General features: G+C 43.9%; 1 protein-coding gene across 5 annotated transcripts in view; it reads left to right on the plus strand.

Moving 5' to 3' along the window:
• efr3a (EFR3 homolog A (S. cerevisiae)) overlaps positions 1–22766 on the plus strand; it is a 248436-nt gene that overhangs the window by 117623 nt on the left and 108047 nt on the right. For all 5 annotated transcript variants that reach the window (XM_024419921.2, XM_024419917.2, XM_024419920.2 and 2 more), the window contains exon 8: positions 20036–20176. In XM_024419921.2, coding sequence (XP_024275689.1) covers positions 20036–20176 — 141 coding nt within the window. The remainder of the gene's footprint in view (positions 1–20035; positions 20177–22766) is intronic.

The following is a 22766-nucleotide window of genomic DNA, read 5'->3' on the forward strand; positions in this document are numbered from 1 at the left end:
AGCTAGCTCTAAGAAAATGTGTCCCTTCTCCCTTTCCCCTCTCTCTCACACCCCCTTCATCCATTGCTCTATTCTCCCTTTGTCTCTCTTTCCAAGTGGTAATCCACCACCGCTCTTCTTTCTTAATTGTAAAAGAACCCCCCTGAATCTACGTCTGCACCTTTCTATGATCGGTCCGCTGTGTACAGTGCATTCGGAAAGTATTCAGACCCCTTGACTTTTTCAACATTTTGTTACATTACAGCCTTATTCTAAAATGTATTAAAGTGTTTTATTTCCTCATCAATCTACACACAATACACCATAATGACAAAGCGAAAACAAGTTTTTAGAAGTATTTGCAAATGTATTGAAAATAAAAAAACACTAACTATTCAGACCCTTTTCTATGAGACTCAAAATTGAGCTCAGGTGCATCCTGTTTCTGTTGATTATCCTTGATGTTTCTACAACTTGATTGGAGTCCACCTGTAGTAAATTCAATTGATTGGACTTGATTTGGAAAGGCACACACCTGTCGACATAAGGTCCCAGTGTTGACAGTGCATGTCAGAGGAAAAACCGAGCCATAGGGAATTGTCCGTAGAGCTCCGAGACAGGATTATTTCAAGGCACAGATCTGGGGAAGGGTACCAAAAAATGTCTGCAGCATTGAAGGTCCCCAAGAACAAGGTGGCCTCCATTCTTAAATAGAAGATGTTTGGAACCACCAAGACTCTTCCTACCTCGTAATTGGAGGAGAAGGGCCTTGGTCAGGGATGTGACCAAGAACCCGATGGTCACTCTGACAGAGTTCCTCTTTGGAGATGGAAAAACCTTCCAGAATGACAACCATCTCTGCAGCACTCCACCTATCAGGCCTTTATAGTAGTGGCCAGACTGAAGCCAATCCTCAGTTAAAGGCACATGACAGTCCACTTGGAGTTTGCCAAAGGGCCCCTAAAGGACTCAAACCGTAAGAAACAAGATTCTCTGGTCTGATGAAACCAAGAACTCTTTGGCCTGAATGCCATGTGTCACTTCTGGAGGAAACCTGGTACCATCCCTACAGTGAAGCATGGTGGTGGCAGCATCATTCTGTGGGGATGTTTTTCAACGGCAAGGACTGGGAAACTAGTCACGATCGAGGGAAAGATGAACGGAGCAAAGTGCAGAGATCCTTGATGAAAACCTGCTCCAGAGCGCTCAGGACCTCATTTTGGGGGCGAAGGTTCAACTTCCAACAGGACAATGAACTTAAGCACATAGCCAAGCGAGCGCAGGAATGGCTTCGGGACAAGTCTCTGAATGTTCTTGACTGGCCCAGCCAGAGCCTGTAGCATGGGTAATATTGTGTACTACAAACTCCCCAGACGCCTCGCGCAGTCTCAGTTTGAGTCCCAAATGGCAACCTATTCCATATATTGTGCATTGCTTTTGACCAGGGCCCTATGGGGGATTTCCTATGCGCCCTGGGCCAAAGAAGTACACTATATAGGGAATAGTTTGCCCTTTGGGACCCAGGCCCTCTCCTGAGATTTTCCATTAGCCCGAGGAGGATGAGTGACGACGGGAAATTGACATAGTTCTTCTGGAGAAGGGAGAATAGCTTGATGATATTTCATACAGCAAAACCGTTAGGAGAGGAGCCGGAGGTAGCTGTTGAGCCAGGCTCTTGCCCAAGCTGGAGATTAAGATTTAGACACCTTGACACGCGGCGGCTCGGCTTGATGAGACAGGACAGGTTTGTGGAGATAAAGCTTTTACCCTCCTCTCCTCTACTCTCCTCCTATCCCCCGGTGCAAAATACAGACATCTCTCTCTTGCTCCCTTTTTCTCTCTCCTCTGTCTCTAGTCTCTCCTTCTCCCCTCTCATTCTAGCCTCCTCTATCTTTCTGTTCTTCTTCCCTCCAGGTCGTTTCCATGTGAACAAAGCTATTTTTGGTGCCAGACTTTTTTTTCTGTCCTTATACATGGAGCTCTCTTAGAACAGCACACGAGCACTGCCGCATGCTGAGGAATTCCAGTTTTGATACACCTACCACAACAGTGTTTGTCTCTTAATAATATTGTTTCGCCACATGTTTACCGCCTTATGAAGGTAATGACACTTGGGGCTAGGTGGGGAGGGGTAAACAACACATTCTACAGCACCTTTTTAGCTCGTCGCCTGTCAATCACATGGTATTCACAAAGTACATGGCTTTTCTGTGACTACAGTATAACCAAGGAAATTGGTTGTACCCCTTTCTCTTGAATTTGTTGCATTGCACAATGTTGGCAAGATAAAAGTGAGCAGTCATGCTACACCCATCTTTGTATGTGCACAGGTTATTCATGCTAGCATACTTTTTGAATCGTGTAGTTTACCTGCAGAGAAGATCAGAAGTAAAGAGGTTCATTCAAATACAATTTTTTATGGAACACAATGGGATTCGCGGTAGGCAGATCACTACTAGGAAGAATCAATCACACAACATCTGTCAGAAACAGACCGGTTGACTGGTGAATGAGGTGAGCGCCTCCCGTTTTATAAGGTGCCACTCACCCGCCCACTGGTTATTCTCGCTCCCTTCCTTGCGAAGTTTACTACGCTCCGGAATCTCCCCTCAGCACGACTTGATCCTGCTTAAATGTTCTCAAGCGAACCGCAATGTTAACGCTGCCGAACGTAAGACCTCTGCTCTTGTCTCTTTGTGTTGAAGTACAATTCATTTTCTACTTTTCTGCATTTTCTACTCTTTCTACTATATTTGTGACCAACTGCCTCGATTCGGTCTTATGTAGCAAAATTTGAAATGGTGTTTTTTACATTGTATAAAAGTAGAGACCTAGAAAATTGTATATCATACACTGCAGTTGAGGAACATTGGGAAAGTAATTCTGCTTGGAAAGCTGATAAACTTGTGACCCCACTTTTGAGAAAATGTCCCTTGAATGTGTTGGTACACCTACTGGAGAGCTGCTCTTTGTCTACACCCATTCAGCATAGTTTCCAACCTCTTAAGCTTTAGCCCCACCCATCTCTTTAAGGATTCACATGTGAGGCTATGTGCTAGACAGAGTGAGTAGTTTAGTAAACTACCAAAGATTTCAAGACTAAAAGTGGTAAAAGTAGTAGCCTACAATAAGGAAAAACTCCAGGTAAAAATACACTATCTAGCCCTTGGCCTATATCCTAATCTAACTTTGGTGCAGGTCATGTTGTTCTTCACTGATAAACACACTAAATAAAAAATATCTAAGTTTATTTGTCACACACACAGGCTACAGAAAGTGTAAATGGTACAGTGAAACGGTTACTTGCATAGGAGTTATATCAAAAAAATGTGTCCAGATAAAAATAACAAGATAAAAGATATTGTATAATTATTAGATGACGCTTGCCCGACACACTTGTCTAAATTGATGAGTCATGTGAAGGAAATTCTATAACCACCCCCCAGCCACATCTAGCTAAGTGGATGGGACACTATTGTCTAGACATGTTCAATAGATTGCCGTAATCACCCCCAGACACATCTGGCTAACTGGAAGGGTCATGTAATCATCTGGCGAAGTGGTGTTTAGACATGTACTTTAGCTAGCTAACTAGCTAGCTAGCATAATATCAACTCGTACTACTACAAATGTAAACATTATCTTTAGCTGTAGTATGAATCTGAAGGTAGCTAAAGAGCTAACCAACAATGTTCAAAGTTAGCTAGCTAATATTTAGCAATAACTAGTAATGCAAATGGATTTCAGATTCAAATAATATTACTACACAGATCATACACATAATGTTAGCTAGCGAGCTAGCAAGCTAACATTCACTAGCTAACAGTACGCGTTAACTTGCAATGAAAACATATAATATGTGAAAATGTAGCTAGACTCTTACCCAGATACATGGATGAACGCTTCATGGCAGACTGGAATCAAAATTCAGTTTTGTTTGTAGCTGCATCTTGTTTGGCCAGCGTTGTCAAGTCACTCCGGTTCACACTGACCGTGGCATGTGCAGAAAGTAGTCCATGACTTTTTCCAACTGATCTGTCGATAGCACCTGCTAAATTCAGGGCATCAATATTGTTGAGAAAAGTAACAGCATTTTTGTAGTTTGTGGCTAACGTTAGTCTTTTCTACCGCTCTGTTTTTTGAAAGATATATCAACACATAGTTAGCTAGCTAACCACCGTCTAGCAATTGCTAGCTTAGCTCTCGTATATAGTTCACCTCAGATTAAATGTAGACTCAGCTAACCTAAGCTAGGCGAAATGCTCAGACGGCCTACCTCAGCCAGCACACCAGTTCAGCTTGCATAGTTCACATAACGTTCAGTTGTTGTGCTTACTTACTTGACCAGCCTGACCTACTAGGTTCTCCGGGCAATTGACTCAAAAACAGATTCAGCTCTACTGGGTGGCGCAGTGGTCTAGAGCACTGCATCGCAGCGCTAGCTGTGCCACCAGAGACTCTGGGTTCGCGCCCAGGCTCTGTCGCGACCGGGAGGTCCGTGGGGCGACGCACAATTGGCCTAGCGTTGTCCGGGTTAGAGAGGGTTAGGCCAGTAGGAATATCCTTGTCTCATCGCGCACCAGCGACTCCTGTGGCGGGCCGGGCGCAGGTGCACTGTGTTTGGATTTGGATGCGGCTTGGTTGGGTTGTGTTTCGGAGGACGCATTTCGACCTTCGTCTCTCCCGAGCCCGTACGGGAGTTGTAGCGATGAGACAATTACTAACAATTAGATACCACGAAATTGGGGAGAAAAAGGGGGTAAAATAAAAAAAAAACAGAATCAGCTACTGCTTCAAGGCTAGCCTGTGCACCTCTTGCCTCGCAGACCCGGGTACGTGGCAACCCGGTCTCCCCTCTACAAGCCAAGGCTCCGCATTAGGGAGAGGGCAGTTTGCTAACGCCAGGCTGCAAACCCACAGTCCAAGACAAAGGCAGACAGTGGGGGAAATGGTAATTTGCTGCGGCCGCTTCAAGGTACCGCCCTGCATCCCCAGCGGCAGTTCATTCCATGTCCCTCTCGGGTGCAGCACAGACTTTCCCCCCATCAGAATGGGGTAGAGGCATATCTGTGCTCCTAAAACCCTACCCCTCATGCAGCGGCTCATTCCTATGCGTCCGCTCACAGGGAAGATGGAAGGGGCTCACTAAAACCTCCATGCCACAACTCTCCCCTCTGCTCTTTTTGAAGTAGCCGTGGAAGACCGACAGTTTGGATGTACCCCATTCTGGACATATGGATCCCTCAACAGCCATATTGAAAAGGTCCATGTGCTTACTTACTTGACCAGCCCGAACCTATGGTCAACGTGCTGTCTAGCTCTTTTCGTCAAGGCGACTGGTTCACTTCAATCGACCTACAGGGCTCTTATTTTTACGTAATACCAGCACACAGGAGGTTTCTCAATTTTTCCATTCATGGAACAGCCTTTGAATACCTTGGTGTCCCCTTCGGCCTAGCACTAGCTCCCCGCATGTTCAACAAGTGTGTGGAGGAGGCTGTAGCGCCCCGGAGAATCAGGGGATTAAAAACTCCCGAGTGGCGCAGCGGTCTAAGGCACTCAGTGCTAGAGTGCTTCTCAGTGCTAGAGGAGTCACTAAAGAACCTTGTTCGATCCTGGGCTGTATCACAACCAGCTGTGATTGGGAGTCCCATAGGGAGGCACACAATTTGCCCAGCATCGTACGGATTAGGGTTTGGCCTGGGTAGGCCGTCCATTGTAAATAAGAATTTGTTCTCAACTGACTTGCCTAGTTAAATAAAATAAAAATTTGAGTCTCCACCAAAGCAGTACGAGACACGGCTTTCCTCTTAACCCACCTCACCGAGTTAGGGTTCAAGATCAACAGGAAAAAGAGCTGTTTGGTGCCCACATAGAGAATAGAATACCTAAGCGTCAAGCTGGATCTATTTTATCGGGCTACACTATCGACAGTTCCGCAGGGGGCGCTCCTGTTATGCTCAGAACGTATCTTTGAGTCTTGGGGTTGATGGCATCCTCCATCTCAGTACCACTGTGTCTACTGGGAATGAGAGACTTCCAGCGTTGGGTATCTACCCAACGTCTGTGTACACAACATCACCTCAATCAAAAAGTTAACGGTAACCTTCTCTCGGCTGTCTGTCACTGGAAGAGCCCCTCGATCTTTGTCCCGACAGCTCTGCCTCTCATGTAAACTACCTCAAACTTCTGACAGTGTTCCTTTCATTGAAATATTTTCAGCCCTTCGGGAATTATCACATCCTAATCAGGACAGACAATACGACTGGGGGCATACATCAACGCCCAGGGTGGCACTTGCTGTCAAGATTATTCTGTGGAGCAGAACACACCTACTCTCACTATGCGCGACTCATGTCCTGGGCGTACTGAATATAGGAGCGGACTTGTCCAGAGGGAATCCCCTATACGGGGATTGGAGACTCCCATCCCCAAGTGGGGAACCAGATCTTGGAGAGATATGGTTGAACACCATTGATCTCTATGCATGCACAAAGAGAGAAACTGCCCGCTGTTCTTTGCGCTAGCAGTACTACTGGAGGTAGACGCACTGGCACACCCTTTGGCCAAGTGTGCTGCTCTACGCTTTTTTCCCTCTATGCCTGAGGCTTATCCCTCATTTTAGTAGTCCCAGGATGGCCAGGAAAGCTCTGGTTAGGGAAGATCACTCTCTTACTTTGACAAGCCCTGGCAGCTACTGTTACGCAGGGAACTTCTGACCCAAATTAACAAAGAGATTTCCCACCCTCACCCAGAAACCATGGCCCTCTGGGCCAAGCCTGTGAGAGGATGAATCTGAATGCGACAGGCTTACCACTCATTGAGACTATTCAGAGTGCCAAAGCCCCCTTTTCACTGTTTGGAAACAAGTGGCATGTTTTTGAGAAGTGGCTTTGACAAAAACACAGTAGGGATCACGTTGCTTACGTCCAGTCTCCAAGCCTTTAGCCCCGTCTTGGGACCTATTTTGCTTGAGGCTATTTCACAGCAGCCTTTTAAGCTGCTGGAAGGTGTGAAGATGAAATATCTCTCCTTCAAAACCCCTTTGCTGATTGCCCTTATTCCTGCAGAGTGAGTGAGCTTCATGCACTGCCAGTCTACCATTTGTGCCTACAGTTTGCACTGAGGTTATCCAAGTTAACTTAAACCTTCCTTTATGCCTATGGTCAGCGATAATTATAATTGCCTTCCCTTAGAGCTTGTGGCTTTCTACCCGCTGCCATTCACTAACATGGAATAAGAGCCTCTGCACCGTTTGTCCAGTACTCACGTTGCACATTTACTTGGACAGAATGAGAGCCTTACGCAAGAGCGACCAACTCTACATCTCTTCAGCGCCCCCCTGCAAGGGTAGGCTCCTCTCTCGTCAACGACTATCCCATTGGATAGTGGAGGCTATTATATTGGCTTGTAATAGCAAATGCTTCTCTTTACAAGGGATATGCAATGTGGCATGTTTGGCTACATTTGAGGTTTTACCAAAAGGATGTCACTGCACCTTCGTTGACGCCTACTGTCCCCTGTGTCGGAGCCTCTGAGGGATTCTTTTTTTGGAACTACCCTGGCTTCGGAGAACATGTCTGCGATATTGGAGTTGGCCATATCCCATTGCGATACTTCAAAACATGTATTTGAAAGAACTCTGATCAAATGTAATTGTCACATGCTTCGTAAACGACAGGTGTGGACTAACAGGGAAATGCTTACTGATGGGCCCTTCCTAACAATGCAGAGAGAAAGAAAATGGAGAAATAATAGAAAAGTAAAACATGTAGTAATAGATACACAATGAGTAACAATAACTTGACTATATACAACAGGTAGATATGTACATATAACTATGAATAAAGTGACAGAGTAAAAAACAGCAGCATATGTGTTGAGTAAAATTAAATAGTGTGAAAAGTGTGCTATTTAGTTAACTATTCAACTAAATATTTAGCAGTCTTATGTCTTCGGGGTAGAAGCTGTTAACGGTCCTTGGTTCCAGATTTGGTGCATTGGTACTGCTTGCTGCGCGGTAGCAGAGATAACTATCTATAACTTGGGTGGCTTGAGTCTTGGTCAATTTTTAGGGCCTTCCGCTGACACCGCCTGGTATAGAGGTCCTGGATTGTGGGGTGCTCAGCCCTAAGGATGTACTGAGCCATATGTACTACCCTCTGTAGCGTTTTGCAATTGAATGCTAAGCAGTTACCATACCAAGCGGTAATGAAGCCAGTCAAGATGCTCTCAATGGTTCAGCTATAGATATTTTTGAGAATCTGAGGGCCCATGCCAAATATTTTCATCCACCTGAATGGAAATAGGCGTTGTCAGGCCCTCTTCACGACTGTATTGGGGTGTTTGGACAATGATAGATCCTTAGTGATGTGGACACTGAGGAACTTTAAGCTCTTGACCCGCTCCACTTTAGCCCACTCGATGTGAATGGGAGCGTGCTCGGCCCCCCGTTTCCAGTAGTGAACAATCCGCTACTTTGTATTGGTGACGTTTAGTGAGAGGTTGTTGTCCTGGCACCACACTGCCAGGTCTCTGACCTCCTCCCTATAGGCTGTCTCATCGCCATTGGTGATCAGACCTACCACTGTCGCGTCGTATCAAACTTAATGATGGTGTTGGAGTCGTGCGCAGCCACACAGTCGTGGTTGAACAGAGAGTGCAGAAGGAGACTTAAGAATGCATGTGTTGTTGCCCACGCTCATCACCTGGGGGCATCCGGTCAGGATCCAGTTGCAGATGGAGGTGTTCAGTCCCAGTGTCCATAGCTTAGGGATGAGCTTGGAGGGCACTATGGTGTTGAACTCTGAGCTCTTGTCAATGAACAGCATTCTCACGTAGGTTTTTATTTTGTCCAAGTGGGAAAAGGCAATGTGGAGTGCAATAGAGATTGTGTCGTCTGTTGATCTGTTGGGGTGGTATACGACTGGGTCTAGGGTGTCAGAGATTATGGTATTAATGTGAGCCATGACCAGCCTTTCAAAGCATTACATTGGCTACAGATGTGAGTGCTATGGGGCGATAGTCATTTAGACAGGTTATCTTGGCGTTCTTGGGCACAGGGACTATGCTGGTCTGCTTGAAACATGTAGGTATTACTTGAAGACATCTCACTCATATTATCATAGAACCAGGGTAATCAACATTTCATCCCCATGGGGAGTCAGTAGGATCAGGTGCCCCTTGTCATGTAATTTTATTCACTGTGATCTCAAAGGCAAAACGGATCTGAAAACGGAAATCAAATTAGTATAATAAAAAAATCCCCATTGAAAATGTCAGTTTAAGCTATAGATATCTGTTTTTTTGCCTTTGATGCGTCTCAATCCAACATATCGGCCGATGTAGAACTTCCGCATCTGCGGTGAAAGGTGACAGAGCTAGAGCGGTGTTTGTCAGACCATGAGACATCTCGAAAATCGTCTGTAGGGTCCAAACGGTTTGGCCCTTCAAACTATTATGGAAAGATGAGACTCTCACAAACACAATGGTGTTCTCGGTTTTGGGCTCGTCTGAAGTCGGTACAGCCGATCTGCCAACTTCTGATTTTCCAACAGTCTTGAAGGAGTTCCCACATATGCTGAGCACTTGTTGGCTGCGTTCCTTCACTCTGCAGTCCAACTCATCTCAAACCATCTCAACTGAGTTGAGGTCGGATGATTGTGGAGGCCAGGTCCATCTGATGCTGCATCACACTCCTTCTTGGTCAAATAGCCCTTACACCAGCTGGAGTTGTGTTTTGGGTCATTTCCCTGTTGAAAAACGAATGATAGTCCCACTAAGTGCAAACCAAATGGGATGGCGTATCGCTGCAGAATGCTATGGTAGCCATGCTGGTTAAGTGTGCCTTGAATTCTAAATAAATCACAGACAGTGTCTCCAGCAAAGGACCATCACACCACCTCCTCCTTGCTTCACGGTGGGAACCACACATGCAGAGATAATCTGTTCATCTACTCTGCGTCTCACAAAGACACAGCAGTTGGAACCAAAAATCTTACATTTGGAATCATCAGACCAAAGGACATATTTCCACCGGTCTATTGTCCATTGCTCGTGTTTCTAAGCCCAAGCAAGTCTTCTTCTTATTGGTGTCCTTTAGTAGTGGTTTCTCTGCAGCAATTCGACCATGAAGGCCTGATTCACACCGTCTCCTCTGAACAGTGGATGTTGAGATGTGTCTGTTACTTGAACTCTGTGAATCATTTATTTGGACTGCAATCTGAGGTGCAGTTAACTCTAATGAACTTTTCCTCTGCAGCAGAGGTAACTCTGGGTGTTCCTTTCCTGTGGCGATCCTCATGAGAGCCAGTTTCATCATAGCGCTTGATGGTTTTTGCGACTGGACTTGAAGAAACTTTTAAAGTTCTTCAAATGTTCCGTATTGACTGACACTCATGTCTTAAAATAATGATGGGCTATCGTTTCTCTTTGCTTATTTGAACTGTTCTCGACATAATATGGACTTGGTATTTTACCAAATAAGGCTATCTTCTGTATACCACCCCTACGTTGTCACAACACAATTGATTGGCTCAAATGCATTAAGGAAAGTAATTTCACAAAATAACTTTTAACAAGGGACACCTGTTAATTGAAATGCATTCCAGGTGACTACCTATTGAAGCTGGTTGAGAGAATTCAAAGAGTGTGCTGAACTGTCGTTAAGGCAAAGGGTGGCTACTTTGATTGTTTAACCCTTTTTTGGTTACTTCATGATTACATATGTGTTATTTCATAGTGTTGATGTCTTCATTAGAAAAAGAAAAACCCTGGAATGAGTATGTGTGTCCAAACTTTTGACTGGTGCTGTATATGGAGACTGTTTAGTGTAAAAAATAAAATAAAAATTGTTAAATACATGTCCAGAAAAATCTGTTTCATGATCTTTCTTATATACACAATGTATACAAAAGTATGTAGAGTCCCGTTCAAGTTAGTGGATTTGGCTATTTCAGCCACACCCGTTGCTGAAAGGTGTATAAAATCAAGCACACACCCATGCAGTCTCCATATACAACCATTGGCAGTAGAATGGCCTTAAGAGCTCAGTGACTTTCAACGTGGCACCGTCATAGGATGCCACCTTTCCAACAAGTTCGTAAAATGTCTGCCCTGCTAGAGCTGCCCTGGTAAACTGTATGTGCTGTTATTGTGATGTGGGAACATCTAGAAGCAACAACTCAGCCACAAAGTGGTAGGCCACATAATTTCACAGAACGGGACCGCCGAGGGCCGAAATGCTTGTCCTCGGTTCCAACACTCACTACCTAGTTCCAAACTGCCTCTTGATGCAATGTCAGCACAAGAACTGTTCATCGGGAGCGTCATAAAATGGGTTTCCATGGCCGAGCAGCCGCACACAAGCCTAAGATCACCATGCTCAATCCAATGAGGTGTAAATCGCACCGCCATTGGACTCTGGAACAGTGGAAACGCGTTCTCTGGAGTGATGAATTATGCTTCACCATCTGGCAGTTCGACAAACTAATCTGGGTTTGGTGGATACCAGGAAAACACTACTACCTGTCCCAATGCATTTTGCCAACTGTAAAGTTTGGTGGGCGAGCTGTTTTTCATGGTTCGGGCAGGCCCCTTTGTTCCGGTGAAGGGAAATCTTAATGCTGCAGCATACAATGACATTCTTTATGATTATGTGCTTCTAACAGTTTGAGGAAGGTCCTTTCCCGTTTCAGCATGACAATGTCATCATGCACAAAGTGATGTCGAGACAAATGGTTTGTCGAGATTGGTGTGGAATAACTTGACTGGCCTGCAGAGAGCCCTGACCTCAACCCCATCGAACACCTTTGGGATGAATTAGAACGCCGACTGCAAGCCAGGCCAAATCTCCCAACATCAGTGCCCCTCCTCACTAATGCTCTTGTGGCTGAATGTAAGCAAGCCCCAACATCTAGTGGAAAGCTTTCCCAGAAGAGTGAAGGCTGTTATAGCAGCAAAGGGGGGGACCAATTCCATATTAATGCCCATGATTTTGGAATGAGATGTTTGACGAGCAGGTGTCCACATACTTTTGGTCATGTAGTTTATCTCCAATATATTGGACTTGTCAGAACATCTCCCTGTAGATGTTCCCTGTAGATCTGTTGTTCTATCTAGTGAATCTGTTATTCAATGTTTTTGTTTGGGCTAATATACCAAATAATTTGAGTATATATTTTTTACCATTTACAATTCTAAATCAAATAGCGAAATGATCCTTGGTAGGGTCTTTCTAAAATAATTCCACATAGCTTAGTAGAACCCTGGGGAAGCAACTCCAGTGTAGAGTTGGCCTCGTGTTTTAGGTTATTGTCCTGCTGAAAGGTGAATTTGTCCAGTGTCGGTTGGAATGCAGACTGAATTTTGCCTGTGCTTAGCTCTATTCAGTTTCTTTTTATCCCCCCCAAAATTCCTTAGTCCTTGACGATGACAAGCATACCCAAGGGGTTGAATACTTATTGGCTGAAGCCATTTCAGCTTCATTTTTAATCCATTTGTAAAAAATGATAGAAAAAGGATTCCACTTTGACATTGAGGTATTGTGTGCAGGCCAGTGACACACATTTCAATTTAATTAATTTTAAATTCAGGCTGTAACACAACAACATATGGAAAAAGTAAAAGGGTGTGAATGCTTTCTGAAGGGACTATATATATATGTAAGTTTGTACTTAAGAAGAAAGGAGGGAAGGAACATATGTGCAGAGGAAGGAAGGAGGAAAGGAAATGTACCCATTGCTTAGGCAATTCTGTAAAATAATTCAACAACAAAGGAATGTAAGGATGCATTTCTCAAGCCACCATGGGCCATAATAATTCCCCATACTCCCTGGTGACTTTCTTCCCTCCCTGGCCCCTCATAAGGTGGAGCTATTATACTGTCAAGTCTGCTCTTAGGAAGATAACTGTCCTCCAGATCAGGGGAGAAATATGTAGCCCCCCACTCCCGGTTCAGTCGAAGGTGGGAGATGTGTGCACCTCATGGGGTCAGCTCAGGGTTGGTCTGGGGGGAGGGGTGTAATTTGAAAGAGGCGAAGCACATCAAAGCTATTGTGTATGCTGAAATTGGACGCCGGGTCTGGCATGGCGTTTAATGTCACATCCACTGACATTTATGCAATACTCTCGAAAACCGCCGCTTGCCCAATGTCTGGTTGACTATCTTTCGGTCGGTCTGTGGTAGACTCCATTTTTTGGAAAGAAGGCTTGGCCTAACAAAACCCTGCCAGCATAGGGTGAAGGATATCTGATACATTTTAATGGTCTTTGTGGTGCCAGAGTGTGACCTGAATGCAAAGCTGATAGTGTCATATAGACTCTGAGCTACGGCGGTGTGCGATATGAAGCCCATGAAGAAATTAGCTTCATTAGCTTTAATTGTTTGTGGAGACATTGATACGATCTCAGCTGAGCTACTGTGCCCCAGATGTCAACTTATCACTGCCATTGACTCGACCAAGGTTGCATGTGCTTGGGTTGGGTTAGCTTATACTGGATCATCATCATCATTCACCAAGGGGTCTTGGAGACCTTTTTCTTGAAAAAGGATATTGACAATGCAATCAGAATGACTTCACCCTCATCACCAACAAGGATAACCTTTTTGTCCCATTGCTACATGAACCAAGGTGCTGCTTTCTTGGAAATTACCTCTGGGATGAATGGGATGATGTGGATGGTGATGATAATGAGGATTCTGAATATAGGGGTGTCAATAGTTAGGGATCATTACAATGATGGGCAGTAGAGGCCACAGAAGAGTGGGGTTGCTCAATCTTTGCCATGTGCACCTAGGGAGGTATTCAAGCCTCCTGGAGAGCTTTTTGGTGTTGGTCCAGCCCTGCTCTTGCAGCTGATTAGTAAAATCAGGATTGCTAGCTAGAACAGGGTTGAGAGAAAAAGCCTGGACTCCCCTTTCTATGAATGCTAATGGCTAACCAGGTGCAAATTGTGGTGTCGTCCTTTAGAAAGGATGCTCAGGGCCCTGACCCTCTGTGGGCACAAAAACATCCCGTGACTCATGTGTACACAGGAAATATATGTAGTTGTGTAAAGAAAGACTGATTAAACAATGTTAGTTGGATCAAATCTGGCCTGAACAGACGGAGATAGGCGCACGCACACACTCAAAATGCTTCTTATTACATTACGTTGCAATCCCACAAATCATTCACTAAACCCTAAACCTCAACTAAATCTTGTAATAAATAATATGGAAATTGAGCCTGTTGAGGTGACTAAACTGCTTGGAGTAACCCTGGATTGTAAACTGTCATAATCAAAACATGTTGATACAACAGTATCTTAGATGGGGAGAAGTCTGCCCATTTTTAAAGCATTTCTCTATTCCACATCAAGTAACTCATGCAAGCAGTAAAAATATATTTAAAAATAGATTAAAATACACCTAATGGAACAGCGGGGACTGTGAAGCAACACAAGCATAGTGTGACGGCCCTGAATTTTTCTGAACCGTCTCAGTGCTTCTCCTTCCAATAGGGCGCTTCCCCTTCAATTCCCAATTAAATAGTGCTTCTCCTTCCAATATGGCGCTTTCCCTTTAATTCCCAATTAAATAGCCAGCATAAGCTGCGCAAAAGTGGGGTTGTGATGGAAACGTGAATGAGGATGTGTTCAACCCTCAGTTCCGAAGCATCTCTCTTCCGTTTGTTTTGTTGCCGTTAACTGTGTATTTTGTAGCCTAATAGAGTTTACCCAGGATCGGATCCACTATTTGCGTCCGTGGACTACACCTCTCTGTTCTTCGTGGTCTTTCTCCGCTGGAGATCTGGGAAAAAGGGGGAGACTTGCAAGCTGAAGAACACCATCCCAACCGTAAAGCACGGGGGTGGCAGCATCATGTTGTGGGGGTGCTTTGCTGCAGGAGGGACTGGTGCACTTCACAAAATAGATGGCATCATGAGGATGGAAAATTATGTGGATATATTGAAGCAACATCTCAAGACATCAGTCAGGAACTTAAAGCTTGGTCGCAAATGGATCTTCCAAATGGACAATGAGCACAAGCATACTTCCAAAGTTGTGGCAAATGGCTTATGGACAACAAAGTCCAGGTATTGGAGTAGCCACCACAAATACCTCAATCCTATCGAAAATTCGTGGGCAGAACTGAAGAAGCGTGTGTGAGCAAAAGAAGCCTACAAGCCTGAGTCAGTTACACCAGCTCTGTCAGGAGGAATTGGCCAAAATTCACCCAACTTATTGTGGGAAGCTTGTGGAAGGCTACCCGAAACGTTTGACCCAAGTTAAATAAATTAAAGGTAATGCTACCAAATACTAATTGAGTGTATGTAAACTTCTGACACACTGGGAATGTCATGAAAGAAATAAAAGTTGAAATAAATCACCATCTCTACTATTATTCTGACATTTCACATTCTTAATTTTAAGTGGTGATTCTAACTGACCTAAAACAGGACATTTTATGAGGATTAAATGTCAGGAATTGTGAAAAACTGAGTTTAAATGTATTTGGCTAAGGTGTATGTAAACTTCCGACTTCAACTGTTCTTACTTATGTTTATGAGATGTTTTTTGTGTTTTTTTAATACATTTACAAACGTTTAAAACCACTTCTCTTTATCATAATGGGGTATTGTGTGTTTATTTATTAAATACATTTTAGCATAAGGCTGTAACGTAACAAAATGTGGAAAAGGTTCAGGGGTCTGAATACTTTCAGAATGTACTGTAGGTGTAAAAATGCCAAATATACCAAAACCTAAATCAAGCAGAGATGTACGACTGTTTAAACATGTTAATCGTTACTGAAACATGCAAACTACAAAAATGTTAAAGATAATGAATACATGACAACGACCACTTGGGGCAGCAGGTAGCCTACGATTAAAAGTCAGGAATTGTGAAAAAACTGAGTTTAAATGTATTTCAACTGTATGTGATAGTAGAGTAGGGGCCTGCGGGCACAACCTTAATGTGTTGTGAAATCTGAGAATGTTTAATGTTTTTAAAATTGCATAACTGCCTTAATTTTGCTGGACCCCATAAAGAGCAGCTACTGACTTGGGAGCAGCTAATGAAGATCCATAATAAATACAAATGGTATGCCCATCTTAAGACAATTCCATATGTTAGCTTTGTACCCCCCAATCCATTTCTTTGCTTTTAAATGAATGATATACAGTGGGGCAAAAAAGTATTTAGTCAGCCACCAATTGTGCAAGTTCTCCCACTTAAAAAGATGAGAGAGGCCTGTAATTTTCAGCATAGGTACACTTCAACTATGACAGACAACATGAGAAAAAAAATCCAGAAAATCACATTGTAGGATTTTTAATTAATTTATTTGCAAATTATGGTGGAAAATAAGTAGTTGGTCAATAACAAAAGTTTATCTCAAGACTTTGTTATATACCCTTAGTTGGCAATGACAAGAGGTCAAACATTTTCTGTAAGTCTTCACAAGGTTTTCACACACTGTTGCTGGTATTTTAGCCCATTCCTCCATGCAGATCTCCTCTAGAGCAGTGATGTTTTGGGGCTGTTGCTGGGCAACATGGACTTCCAACTCCCTCCAAAGATTTTCTATGGGGTTGAGATCTGGAGACTGGCTAGGCCACTCCAGGACCTTGAAATGCTTCTTACGAAGCCACTCCTTCGTTGCCCGGGCAGTGTGTTTGGGATCATTGTCATGCTGAAAGACCCAGCCACGTTTCATCTTCAATGCCCTTGCTGATGGAAGGAGGTTTTCACTCAAAATCTCACAATACATGGCCCCATTCATTCTTTCCTTTACACGGATCAGTCGTCCTGGTCCCTTTGCAGAAAAACAGCCCCAAAGCATGATATTTCCACCCCCATGCTTCACAGTAGGTATGGTGTTCTTTGGATGCAACTCAGCATTCTTTGTCCTCCAAACACGGCGAGTGGAGTTTTTACCAAAAAGTTATATTTTGGTTTCATCTGACCATATGACATTCTCCCAATCTTCTTCTGGATCATCCAAATGCGCTCTAGCAAACTTCAGATGGGCCTGGACATGTACTGGCTTAAGCAGGGGGACACATCTGGCACTGCAGGATTTGAGTCCCTGGTGGCGTAGTATGTTACTGATGGTAGGCTTTGTTTCTTTGGTCCCAGCTCGGTTGTGGACAGGTAACTTTTTATACTGATAAGTTCAAACAGGTGCCATTAATACAGGTAACGAGTGGAGGACAGAGGAGCCTCTTAAAGAAGTTGTTACAGGTGTGTGAGAGCCAGAAATCGTGCTTGTTTGTAGGTGACCAAATACTTTTTTTCCACCATAATTTGCAAATAAATTCATAAAAAATCCTACAATGTGATTTTCTGGATTTTTTTTCTTCTCATTTTGTCTGTCATAGTTGAAGTGTACCTATGATGAAAATTACAGGCCTCTCATCTTTTTAAGTGGGAGAACTTGCACAATTGGTGGCTGACTAAATACTTTTTTGCCCCCACTGTATACCCATTGAATTTTGAAAAATATAACTAATTTATACATTTCTCATGAGCTTAGTTCAACTGTCATACCCCATAAGAACCCAAAATATAAGCTTGTTTTACTCCATTGTTGGTCTTTGATGTCTTTGCTCAGTCTGAATTTGATTTCTCCAGCCCCATCCCACAGCTGTTTAACAGAACAGTAGCTGCTTTGTTGTTGTTCGAACTGCAGATTACCGTTTAATGGTCGGCTGCGAGGGAATGGCTCTTTGTCTCAAATTAATTCCTGCTGTTGCGCCGGTCACTTCCTCTTTGTAAATGGTGTCACACCACGGATCAAGTAAGCGACCTTGTGGACCACCTTGACTGCCGCATGGCTGCAAGACAGATATTATTTTTTCAGTGGTTCAAAGTGCATTATCTCTCTCTCTCTTTCTGCCCCCCCCCTTGTCTCGATCTTTCTGCCCCCCTTGTCTCTCTCTTTCTGCCCCTACCCCCCTCTCTTTGTCTCTCTCTTTCTGCCCCCCTCCCTTTGTCTCTCTCTGAGCAATCACCCTTAAGCCTATTTGAGACATTTATCTGCTTTTTTTATTTCTCAATTATTTTCCCTAATTTTGAGGCTTGGTTTGAAAACAATCAATAAGCGTAACATTTTCCATTGAACTGTGTGTGGGCTGCAAATAATTGTTTTTCTCTCCCGAGAAACAGATGCCCACAGCCCATCTGTGGCCGGGCTTATTGCGGGGAAATTATTTAGCATTTCATTAATTTGCCAATATCAGACATACCAGACACACTGTTTATTCAGTACAGACAAACTCATTAGGCTTCACGTAGAAATATGACAATTTCTTTCCACTTCTAACTCCCCCTCTATAAGGAAACTCATAGGGAGAATCTCAATTGCATACTCCTCGCGTCCTCTCTCCTCACCACTTTCTCAAACCCCATTGGAGGAGAAGGTTGGCTTTCTCATCCAATTGGTTTTGAGAAGGAGGCAAGAACAGAGGATGTGTTTATAATTGAGATTATCCCACAGAGTCCCAAATTGCACCCTATTTCTTATATAGTGCACCCATAGGGCTCTGTTCAAAGGTAGTACATTATATAGGAAATATGGTGACATTTTGGACACAGTCATACACTACATGACCAAAAGTATGTGGACAACCTGCTTATCGAACATCTCATTCCAAAATCATGAACATTAATATTGGGTTGGTCTCCCTTTGCTGCCATAACAGCCTCCACTCTTCTGGGAAGGCTTTCCATTAGATGTTGGAACATTTGCTGCGAGGACCTACATCCATTCAGCCACGAGCATTCGTGAGGTCGGGCACTGATGTTGGGCGATTAGGCCTGGCTCACAGTCTGCGTTCTAATTTATCCCAAAGGTGTCCGTTGGAGTTTAGATCAGGACTCTGTGCAGGCCAGTCAAGTTCTTCCACACCGATCTTAACAAACCATTTCTGTATGGACCTCGCTTTGTGCGCGGGTGCATTGTCGTGCTGAAACAGGAAAGGGCCTTCCCCAAATTGTTGCCACAAAGTTGGAAGCACAGAATTGTCTAAAATATCATTGCTGCTCCAGAGTCCAATAGCAGTGTTTTCCACCACTCTAGCCGTTGCTTGGCATTGCCCATGGTGGTCTTAGCTTTGTGTGCGCCTGCTCGGCCATGGAAACCCATTTCATGAAGCTCCCGATGAACAGTTCTTGTGCCGAGGTTGCTTCCAGAAGCAGTTTGGAATTCGGTAGGGAGTGTTGCAACCGATCATCACTCGGCGATCCTGTTCTGTGAGCGTGTGTGGCCTACCACTTTGCGGCTGAGCCATTGTTGCTCCTAGATGTTTCCACTTCACAATAACAGCCCTTATAGTTGTCCGGGGCAGCTTTAGCAGGGCAGACATTTTTCCAACTGACTTATTGGAAAGGTGGCATCATATGACGGTGCCATATTGAAAGTCACTGAGCTCCTCAGTAAGTCCATTCTACTGCCAATGTTTGTCTGTGGAGACTGCATGGCTGTGTTCTCGATTTTATACACCTGTCGGCAATGGGTGTGACTGAAATAGCCGAATCCACATACTTTTGTTTATATAGTGTAGTCGTGTAAATCGTCATGAAGACTCGGATTAACTTGTCTGTCTCTCTCTATCTCTCTCACGCTCGTGGGCGCACACACGCACACTCTTAAGTTGATTGAATGCTATTAGCGCGCACCTGCTAACTAGCTAGCCATTTCACATCAGACACACACACGAACACCTTTTCTCTGATAGACTGATTATTTACAGATTTACTGCTGATGAGACTTACTCTAGACCTGCACTCTCTCTCTCTTTCGTTGATTTCTTCTGTTTTCTCTGATGCGCTGATTTGTCTCCAGTCACCCCCCTCTCACTGCCTCTAGCTCGCTGCAAAGTCATAACAGCTGGACCAAAACTGCTGAGAAGTTTACATTTTCTTATTCAATATCTTGTGAGATACTGGTATTAATGTTACTGGTACTTATGGATTTTTATTTCAAGCCAATACATATATTCTGTATGAGTGCACTTATCTGTGGTAAGGAAACAGCGATTTTGATCAATTCTCTCTCTCCTTCTCTCAGGGTGGGCCCACCTGGCACGCCTTCGGAGACAGGGCAGGATGGTGAGGAAAACCCAGCGTCTCTGGCCGAGAGCTGCTTCAGAGAGCTGCTGGGAAGAGCCGCCTACGGCAACATGAACAACGCCGTCCGCCCTGTACTAGTGTAAGTACTAGTGTTACCAGGCTGTACAGACTTCACATCAGAGGAGGCTGGTGGGTGGCTATATACGAGGATGGTCTCCCCCACCAGCGATCACTGCCACACGCACAGACAATCTGACTGGGGTGGTCTCATTATGTCTAGTCACGTAGTGTAGGAGGCGGCAAGGGACAAGGTCATTTTAAGATTGATGTCGAATATGGCAAACAACATGCAAGGTGCATTCCAAATAGCAACCGCATCTTCCTTTTTCACTATTGGGTTGAAAACAGGAACCATAGCTGGTCTCTCTTGAAAAATATATCTTTAATATCAATTAGATTTGATTGATGCCTATCTATTGATCCAATACCTACTGAGGTGAAGTTCTACCAACCAAGACTAATAGTCTGACTGCATCCAAGTAACACGGTCACCCACTCTCACAGACCTCTGTGACTGAATCTAATTCACACTTTCTCATTGGCTGTGGTTCCCTCCACTGAGCAGAAGCTCAAACATTACCCAGTTACTGTCTGAATGGCGTGGGGGGAATGAGATGGCGGTCATTTTAGCCGAGGAGTCATTATCAGTCTCAAATCCACAGCCTCACAGGGTCCTGTCTGGGGGAGCTGGAATTATATTTCTTCTCTGTAACACACGCACATACACACTTCTCTCTCTTCTCTCCCTATCGCTCTTTCTCTCGCTTTCTCTTAAATCACTCACCCACACCTTGCAGTGTAGTGTGCAGAGCTTTCTGCTGGGCTCGGGAAGTTGTTTTTACCCCCTGTGCTTTGCTAATTCAAATCCAGTTGGTTTTGCAGGAGGTGGTGGCAGATTGAAAAGAGTGTCGTCAAGTGTTGCTTCATTACACTCGTTGTTGTTGTTATTATTATCATCATCAAGGTGCTGTTATTATTGCAAGTTAGTTGAAGAAGCAGTGCCATTATGGTGTTGTTGGTCCTGTTGAAAACTGGTATGTAGTATTCACAAGGATCCAAACAGAACCAAACAGGCCAAAATGAGGAACATACCTGAATTTGTCCAATGAGAAACACTTGCTTACATGTTTCCATGTAAATTGTTTTAATATCGTGTGCATTATTGAATACAGCCCTGGGGATGGCCTGTTTTACCTAGTGTTTTGGTTTCCACCCATTCAGATTCAGTTCATTGACAGTTATTATTGGCATCTGGAACAATGTCCGTGCAGGAGGAGGGTCTAGGTCGAGGAGATAGTTTGTACCACTCGATTACAGGATCATGTTCATTTGTTTGAGTTTCAAAGCATTGCCGTAATGAACATGACCCAGTGCTATAGATGGCATACAATTGCGGAAAGATAGAATAACATTGTTGCAAATGTGTTGTATTTTCGTAACTATTTCTTGTTCTGAATTGTTGGTTAAGGGCTTGTAAGCATTTCACGCATGTGACAAATACCATTTGATTTGATGTACACTCTCCCTAATCCTCTAGTGTTAGAAAACACCTCTGTTGCATTCAAGTTCAAGATTACCCAGGGTATTACTTAGGTGTCCTAGTTCCAGGCAAGCACAACCAAAAAATATGTAGGAACGGTGGCGATTTATATCATGTAAATCTTGGTGGGGCAAAAAATTATCATTTAGATGCATGCCAGCAATGCCACTACACAACACAAACTAAACAATACATTAATTGCACTATGACGTGCCAAACACTAAACAGTACATTAATTGCACTATGACGGTGCCAAACAGTGCCGGCAAACTGTTAGTCCCAACAGCAGTCCCAACACCTCACCACTGCTACACCTGGCTGTCAGTGGCGCCTTGTCTGCCAGCAAAACAGTTAATTCAGCCTAATTTACTGCCTTTGAAAAAACATAGCTGATATGGCTGACTTGCATAAACAAATGTGGTTTCTACTGACAATTGATATGTGCAAACGATGGCATAAGGGGACGTTGAGCGGATTAATATAATTCAATTTTTATTTTATTTAACCTTTATTTAATTAGGCAAGTCAGTTAAGAACAAATTCTTATTTACAATGACGGCCAAATCCGGACAACGCTGGACCAATTGTGCGCCGCCATATGGTACTCCCAATCAAGGCCGGATGTGATACAGCCTGGATTTGAACCAGGGACTGTAGTGACGCCTATTGCACTGAGATGCAGTGCCTTAGACTGCTGCGCCACTCACGAGCCAAAGACAATGAGCGAGCTAGGATGGACGTAGTCAATATAACGGTTTGTTCAGCACTATTGAAATGTACAGCGACAGAATTCAGAACATGGGCCGTTCTTACAGTATTCTCCCTGTACACCAAGTCAGAATTGTAGGATAAAGGGGGCATATAAGCAGCCAATGACAATATTCAATGTTGACAGTTCTCTAAAACAGGCTATAGGTTAAATGTGCACCACCAAGTCAGAACAGTAGGCTAAGTTATGAGGGGAAAATGGAGCAAATTATTAGGGTGAGGCACATGGGCTAGTAACAGCTTACTACACAACACACACTTAGTATTACTTTATTAGCTACAGTACACATATCTCCCTGTCATACTCCATCATTTATGCAGGATCATACAATCCCTTTTTGGACTCACCTTGTTGTGCTGT

The sequence above is a fragment of the Oncorhynchus tshawytscha genome, linkage group LG10 (assembly GCF_018296145.1).
Source record: "Oncorhynchus tshawytscha isolate Ot180627B linkage group LG10, Otsh_v2.0, whole genome shotgun sequence".
Lineage (NCBI taxonomy): Eukaryota > Metazoa > Chordata > Actinopteri > Salmoniformes > Salmonidae > Oncorhynchus > Oncorhynchus tshawytscha.